Source organism: Mus pahari, chromosome 17 (assembly GCF_900095145.1).
Source record: "Mus pahari chromosome 17, PAHARI_EIJ_v1.1, whole genome shotgun sequence".
NCBI lineage: Eukaryota > Metazoa > Chordata > Mammalia > Rodentia > Muridae > Mus > Mus pahari.
The window spans coordinates 54,506,693-54,515,068 of record NC_034606.1 but is presented as its reverse complement, the minus strand read 5'-3'; the positions used below and the strand labels follow the sequence as shown (position 1 = coordinate 54,515,068).

Sequence of the window (8,376 nt, the reverse complement as noted above, 5' to 3'; positions counted from 1 at the left end):
TGGTGGCTCATAACCATCCGTAACAAGATCTGACACCCTCTTCTGGAGTGTCTGAAGACAGCTACAGTGTACTTACATATAATAAATAAATAAAATAAAATAAAAAGAAAAGAAAAAGAAAATCAAAAAATTTAAAAAAAAAGAGAGAGAGAGAGAAACACTATAAAAAAAAAAAACTGAGTCAGCTGGCATGCCTGCATACACCTGTGAAATCAGCACTTGGGAGGCAAAAGCAGGAGGGTTTATTTTAAGCTGAAAGCCAGGTTGAGCTACACAGTGAGTTCAATGCCAGCCTATGGAAAACCCTGCGGGTTGGTGAGATGGCTCAGTGGGTGAAGGCACTTGCAGTCAAGCTTGGCGGCCTCAGTTCAATCCCCGGGACCCACAAAATGCAAAGTACTGACTCCCACAAGTTGTTCTCTGACTCCCACATGCACACCATAGAGTGTGTATAATGCACACACACATGCACACACATACAACAAATGTAAGAAAAGGTCTCACATCTCAGTAGAACAAAGCAGACGTAACACAGTGGTTGGCCATTTGCTTAGTATGCTCAGGGCCTTGAGTTCGACACCCCCCCCCCAGCGCCTCTCCCCAGGAAGACCCTGAAAACCAAAGCAAAACAGCCCTGTTGTAGGCTTCAAACCACATGCAAGATTCAAGTCCCAACATGAGACCCAGAAGACAAGTGGAATGGGAGACAGGCACAGGTCTCACGACTGACAGACTGGCGGAGCTCCACAACCAGGTGTGGAACCCGAGGTTGGGCTTTTAATGATGAACAAGTAAGACGCAGCCCAGGCAGGGCTCTCAGTAGACAGAGAATCTGGTCTGTTCAGCAGGAGGTGACCTGCACACTGAAGTGAGGGACAGCTGAGATCACAACCTCAGCAGTAGCACCAATAACAACATACCTTCCAGCTTCAACCCCAAACCCAATCATGAGCCCAATGCAAACCAGTTGGTCTACAAGTTACTGAGCTTTTCCAGTGAAACACAAGCAAGTTTAACTTGTCTACAAAAAGCTCAGGCTGCTGAGCACCTGTGGCTAGAATGTATCCCTGGCCTGGCCTGAGGCATCTTCAGAGATGGTGAACGAAGAGGGTCATGTCCTTGGTGGACTCCATCAAGAGGAGAGAGAGGAACCTGGTAGGTAAGGCTCAGGAACCACACACAGACCAAAGATGTGGCTCAAGGGTGTGTCCTCTGCCAGGACAGGTTCTGAGGAGGACACGGTCACACCTAGACATCAGAACTTCACACGCTTTGGACACTTCTCTAAGGGAAAGGCTCATTAGTGATCTTTATCCCAAAGTAAGACCCGAATGCTAGATTCCAGCCCCCACTGGCTACAAAGCCAGAGCTGAGGCACAGCCCCCACAGACATCAAAGTAAGGGTGTCCACAAAGACCAGACAAAAGACCAGGTCTGAAATAAGCTAGCTGTACACAGAGCCACTAGTGCCCCAGGCCTGCAGCCAGAAACGAAAGCACTGTGGTAGGCGGCAGGACACACTCCAGATGGTCATTGTTTCATCCAGGTACGAGGATGTGACAGCTCACACCGTGGGGTCAGGTAGGAGGATCAAAGCCAGCTCAGACTGCATAGCAAGACCCTGTCTCCAAAACCAAAACCAAAAAATAAAAAATAAAAACGTCCAAAATGGGGAAGAAAAGTGAGTGGGAACAGAATGGACTACAGATGCAAATGGAAGAGCAAGGTGCTTCCGTGAAGTTAAAAATGACTGATGAACATGATAAAATGTATCACTCATATACCTAAGAAATGCATAACTGTGCTACACAGCAAATGTCTACACTGCAAAAGGTGCTACTAGATGCCCAAGAGATCTTTGCCCATCTGTGCTTCCATGAACCTTGCCTTAGGACACAGCACTTGCATCAAGCCGCCTCTGTTCACTGGCTGAACGAATGATTACTGTGGGTAGGCAATGTGCTATGTGCTTTAAGTGATTTCTAACTTTCATCAAGAAAAGAGGCAGAAAGAAACAGAGGGGCTGATGGTGGGAGAAAAGACAAGGAAGAAAATGGTCCAAGCAAGGTTGAAAACCCAGTTCTGTAGACAAACCTGGGACCCAGCCACGTGTCCTGACTGGTCCACAGCCGCTCTGCCCATTCTAAGTGTGCCTTTATCACTGCAGTACGGAAAAAAGGGGCATTCAGACTTGAGATGGAAGAGGCCAAAAAAGGAAGTCACAAGAAGGACAGGAATGTCCCCGTCCCTGAACCTCTCAGAGAGCAATGTGAGCTTCCCAAGCTCCCATTCAGCCACTGGACCCTAAACTGGAAGACTGTAAAACAAGCAGGCCCTCTGAGTAAGACCTGAAGTCCTTCCTTAAGCTGTGTGCTGCTCACTACTCGGTGAATGCTGTCTTCCACAACTGATGGTGAAGAGTGTCTAGGAACCAAGGAGTCTGGAATCAGGAGTGGTAGGTACCCCACCAAAACCCAGACTAAGAGAACCCTGGAGCAGAAGCAGAAGCATCTAGAGGAACACAGACAAGAGGCTGGCCACAAACTGGTCAGCTCTCTCAAGCACCCACGAAGTCCACATGGGAGTCCTGGGGAAGGTTGCCAAGAAAGGGCTGGAGGGATCAACCCAAAGCTCTGGCACCTTCTGTGTACAAAGTCTAACAACCTTAGTAGCACCCAGACCTCCTTCATTACCTCCCCCTTGTTCATCACCACGGGAGGGGGGGGTGCGTGGGGATGGGGCAAACAAGACAAGAAAGAAAAAGTAGGTGAGAGAGACGGTGTGATTTCCAACTCTTCCTGATGGAGCTTTATAACTCAAATCCAGGATTCTGTGTTGAAGGGCCCTAGGAGGTGCCACAACACGGGGAAAAAAAAAAAATGTTTCTAGGGCAGAAGGTAAGAAATTTGTATCAAGTCCCTAAAGGAAAGGAACCAATGTACTCTGGCCTGAATAAGAATCAAGGGAGGGGGCTGCTCCAGGAGAGGGGACACCAGTCATATGGGGCAGCCATACTATCAGAAAGAGAACCAAAATGGAGCCACAGGCAGTAGGTAGACTCAGGGTCAAAACAGCTGCTGAGAGGGAACAGCACAGCGGCTCCAGATTTAAGGTGAGAAGATTTTCAGCTAAGGCAAAGGCAGCTGGAATTAGAAGCTGGAATACAAAGTTGCAAGCCCGCAGCACCGCCTCCAGCAGGTCCTGGGAGGTCTCACCACATCCCTGGGTCTCACAGGTAGCCGGGGCCCACCACTGCCTGCACCAGAAGGGGTCTACAGAGCAGCTGTACTAAAGAACTGTCTGTCTCAGACTGCAAAGCAAAACCAAAGATAAAAAGGTGGACAAGGAGAACCCATGCCATGGACAGATGAGAGATGGGACAGAATGAGGAAGGACAGCGGGAAGCCTGTAATGAAAGAAAGGGACAGAAGACAGGGGGACAGGCCCCTCCCCACATCACCCTGCTCACCGAGCTGCTGCAATGGGCGACTTCTTAGCAGGGTCCAGCAGGCTGCCCAGGCCACCAACTGGTTCCTCCCCCAAGGAGCGCGTGTCTTTATTCAGCTGCTGCAGACGGGAGCTGAGCTCACTGATCACAGTTGGTTTGTCATCTTCAGGCCCAGGGAGCCCCCGACTCTCCACGGGGTCCCCCCACAGCTTGGACCTTCTCTGGAAGAGGTAGCGAGGGCGGGCGGGCCCAGCAGCAGAAGCCAACCCAGTAGAGGCAGCGTGGTGCTGCTGGGCCATGAGCTCACTGTCCGAGGATTGCTTCAGCAGCGGGTCCCTGAAGGTCACCGGCCCCTTCCCCAGCGGGGACTTGAGCTTGGGCTTGGGAGGCACTGGTGGCTTCTCGAGTAGAAAAGTGTGTCCGTCGGCAAAGGAGGTGTGGGTGTCTGTGAGTTCCCCACTCTCCGAGCTCAGGGTGGACATGCTGGACACTGTGGAAATGGTGCTTGTGGTCTCCAGGTGGGGGTCACTGGAGCTTCGAGTGTCAGCCTCCTCTACTCCAGAGTCAGCTGCAGACTCAGGGGCAGGGGGCATCTCGCTGCTGGGCTTCCCTGAGGCCGGGCTGGGTACCGTGGTGGGCAAGGGGCCCGGCCCTGGGGGCGGGGTGGCCAGCAGGATCCCATTGGCAAACTCTTCAGGGGGTGGCACCAGCCCAATTCGGGCCAGCTCCTCTCTGGTCTCCTCATCGCTGGAGGACAGCTGAGCAGGTGGCAGGTTCACAGCGAATACCAGCTCTGGCTCCTCCTCTGAGCTGCCTTGGCCTGGTCCGGGATCTGCTGGGATGCTGCCAGGGGGCTGGGCCCGGGGGCTTGGCATGGGCTCTGCCACAGCTGCTGCCTGCATGGGGGCTGGGGCCAGCTCCGGAGTACCGGGGCGCTCCTCTTCAGCCCCCAGCCTGTTGGGTTCCTGCCCATTGCTGGTGGCATGCACAACAATGAGGCCAGCTGGCCGTTGCAAGGACGTGTCCAAGACGCTGAGGATCATGGATTTCTTGTCCTCTGGTGACTTCCGCTCTTCCCGAGGGGGTTTCTCTGTCTCTCTCCGAGCAGGCACTGGAATCCAGGCTGGACTCCGAGGAGAGAAGGCTGGGGAAGCCAACGGTCCTCTCTCAGAGTCTCGGGTTTGCACATCCACGAAGAGGGGTCCAGGGCGGTCAGCATCGGGGCTGTGCACAGGTGTGGGGGACCGGGAAGGTGTTTGCGAGGCCAGAGCCCGCTCTCGGGCAGCCAGAGCAAGAGCTAAGGGTGAGCTAGGATCCAAGGGTTTGCCAGTGAGAGGGTGGATGAAGGTGGAGCCTGAGGGCCCAAGGCTGGGACCACCGACCAATGGCTTCAGAGCAGAGACAGGGGAGGGGAGCAGCAAATCTCGGCCAGTGGTGGCGCCTGTCCCCAGGAGGCGCTCATCAATGGAGCGGGAGGGTTGTAGGGATGGCAGATCCGCGCTGGGAGGGCTGCCCTCGATGGCACCCACAGAGAGGAACACAGTGGAACGGCGTCGCTCCTCCAGGCGCCGCTCCTTGACTGGGCCAGGGCTAGGGCCGCCATAGGTAAGGCCCAGGCCTTCTCCAGAGCTGTAGTCAAGGCCGCCCGGCCGGGGCCCGCGGTGCGTCGGAGAGGGTTCTCGTGCAAAGCTTCCACCCACTGGTCCTGGGCTACCCACGGCCAGGGCCGCGCGCTCCTGAGCGTCCTCCACCTGAAGCTGCTTCACCAGCGGGCTCTTGCGGCGCTGTGGTTTCGACGGAGCGAAGAGGCTGGCACTGAAGGCGCCCAGGTTGGCATAGGGACTATCAGGGCCTGACGGCCGAGGTCGGCGCTTGGAGCGCTCAGGCGGTGTGGCGGCAGGCGCAGGCCGGGGGACATCACCCACTTCTGGCGCAGAGTCCTGCAATATGATCATGGAGCGTGCACGCTTCTGACGCTCAGGGTAGGGTAGCGGGCCCAGAGGCGTGCCCGGATCATACAGGCCGGCGGCCCCCGCACCCAGACGAGCCTCCAGGCCTGGTTTGAAGCTGGAGCGCACAGTGTCATAGGCCCGGCCCGGTGGTGGCGGCGGAGAGAAGGTAGGGGGTGGCCCGGAGTCGTAGTAGTAGGGCGCGGGTGGGGGTGGCGGGGCGGTCTGCGGCGGGGGTGGTATGCCTCGACCTTCACGCACTGTGTCCTGCATTGACGTGCTGCGTGGGAAGCGCCCTTCCAGTAGGGATGCCAGCTTCTCATCCTCCCCTGGGGACGGAGGGGCCAGGTAAGTCTGGCAAGGATGCTGGCCATTGAATGGCTTCTCTGGACCCAGCGCCACTGGCTAGTCCTAGCCTCCACCCCAGAATGGCCACAGCCCCACCAAGGAAAGGCGAAGGGAGACAGCAAGAGCTCTGAGCAGGACACCCACACTCCATGCCAAGTCCTGTTGCAAGTAGGGAGAGCTCTGATGGAGGGCTTGGGAGGGACCCCACTCACAGTGTAGAGGCCCGCTCCTACAGAGGATCTGGAACAGGACCCAAACTCTGACTGCCTGAACTGAAGCCAAGATATCTCTCCCCAACCCCTGTGGGCATGGAGCAGGCCATGAGAAGACACCAGAAGGGTACAGGCAGCCCCTAAAACTGTTGGAGAGGACCTAGGGGTTACTCAGAAACATTCACAGTGTGGAACAAGCCAGAGTCATCGGAAACCCTGATGGTAACCAGAGATGAGAAGAGAGGTGGTCAGAAAGGAGGACACGCCCACATGTGCGCGCGCACGCGCGCGCGCGCGCGCACACACACACACACACACACACACCAAAAATAAAACATCAATGAGGGGATGCAGGAGAGTAGACCCGTGCATCTGCAAGAACTGACACCGACAGCCAGCCAGGGTAGGAGGCGGGGAAAGAAACCTCACTGGTTCCTTGGAGAGGATGGGCCTGTAAGAAACAAGTAAGTTGGTACCCTGGCCAGAGGCTAAAAGCTAGAGAACCTGGGCCGGAAGACGGAAGGAAGAATGGATGGATAACTAAACTGGCATGTTCCAGGTTCACCCCTACTCTAATGTTACCCCAGGCCAGAGTATAAGCCTGTTCTCTTTTAAGCTACACTTCCCTGAAAAGGAACCCCATCCTCTTGCCTAGAGATGTCACTAGTTCCCTACAGATCCTCCCTGTGTCTTTTCAGACAGGATGCAGACACCAGTGCAGAGTCCTAACACTGCAAGTGGCCCGACCTAACAAGTAGAAGGCAGGCGCGGTGGTGACTCGTTATGTCTCCGGCTCTGTTGCCTCAGGACTAGCAAGACTAGGTGTGTTGCAAACTTGAGCTTAAATCCCAGCTTCATGCAAGTCGCCTTTAGGAGTCAGTTTTATCACAGGACCTTACGTGCCCCCTGTCACAGGGGCTATTTACAGTTGACAGCTCAAGGCCACAGGTAGCAACACCAGGAAAGACGGCTGAGGTCATCACCAGTGTTCTAAGGTCTGCCTAGCTGCCCTTGGGCCCCCTCCTGATGTCATTCCTACACAGCCCAGGAGCATGTACTGAACATTCCCGGGTCTCTGTGCTAGGTGAAGCTATGTAGGAAGAGCTCGCAGAGAGAGACCTCAAGGTTACAGAAGACAGGAATGAAGCGTGACAGTGAGAGAGGGGGTGGAATTTAATACCAATGGCATGGTAGGTTGTGCCTGAGGATAAAAAAAAAGTCACCTGCCTCGCACAGAATAGCGGTCTGTGCTGACACCAGACTAAAGAAAGGTCCTCTCTACCTGCCAGTCTGCAACAGGGTTGTTTCCCAGGTGCAGACACAGCCTAGAAAGAGGGGCTGTTACAACTACTACAACAAGGTTTAAGCTTGCGCTGTCCTTACTGGCTATATCCATATTTGCAGACTATAGTCCTGGGATCCCAACAGTTGTTATTACATGCCCAGGGACATGCAGCCAGAACCTGGGGTGGGAGTCCACGGAGCCTGACAACTCGGCCAATGCTTTTGCTGACACAAGGCAGTCTTCCAGCTGTGGGGAACTAGAGTTGAGCACCTGCTAGCCCACTGATGAGCTGTATTCTGGTGGGGGGAACTGGTAGGCTTGCTTGAGGCTTATACAAATCCATAGGTCTGGATCTACAAGTAGTCAGCTCTGGGAAAGACCATCCAGGACAAGAGAGGGCAGATAGGCAAACAAGGAACGTGGAAAGACTCCTGCCACAGAAAGGCAGAAGCAGATAGCCCAGATGAAGCAGGACAGGGCTGTTGCTCTGGGGACCCGAGACAACAGGAGCCCACCGAAAACCGGCTGGAGGGATATCAAGTTATTAAATAGACTGCAGAAAGCTTCCTTTGCCAGAGAAATGGGCTAGAGAACAGATCCGTGGCAAGAGGACACAGGGAAGACAAAGCTGTGGACAAGGTACAAGACAAGCCCGCTGTAAGACTTGTAAGGCAAGAAATAAAGAAGTCATGGAGGACACTCAGGATGCTTGGAAGAGCAAAGTAGCCTCTCTTGGCTCCACGGGAACTGCAGTCTTCACCAGCTGCCCTTCTCCACCCGGCCACTTACAGAAGCATCAATGCCAGCCCATGAAGGACTCTGCCATCTAGACACCTGTGCTTTTAACACACTGGCCTCTGTCACAGATTTGCCCCAGAATCCCCAGGAAACGTCTGCTCGCCCCGTTATTCTAAGTATAAATGCTGATGTTCCTGTGTGTCTGGATCTCCCCACTCTCCATTTCTATGTGTACCTCAACACCCACATAACTGCTGGACTGACCTAACTATAGACATGTCACCTTCCAACTGAGACCCAGAACCAGCCTAGGGCCAGCTTGCAGAAAGCAGGAGTCCTGGGATGGGTAACAGGCACACTCGGATAGCTGTTTGGCTTAAGCATGTATCCATTCTT

General features: G+C 54.5%; 1 protein-coding gene across 3 annotated transcripts in view; it reads right to left on the bottom strand.

Moving 5' to 3' along the window:
- The window catches only part of Shank3 (SH3 and multiple ankyrin repeat domains 3), a 59,700-nt gene that overhangs the window by 6,815 nt on the left and 44,509 nt on the right, over positions 1 to 8,376 (bottom strand). For all 3 annotated transcript variants that reach the window (XM_021217050.2, XM_029531118.1, XM_029531116.1), the window contains one exon: positions 3,470 to 5,726. In XM_021217050.2, coding sequence (XP_021072709.1) covers positions 3,470 to 5,726 — 2,257 coding nt within the window. The remainder of the gene's footprint in view (positions 1 to 3,469; positions 5,727 to 8,376) is intronic.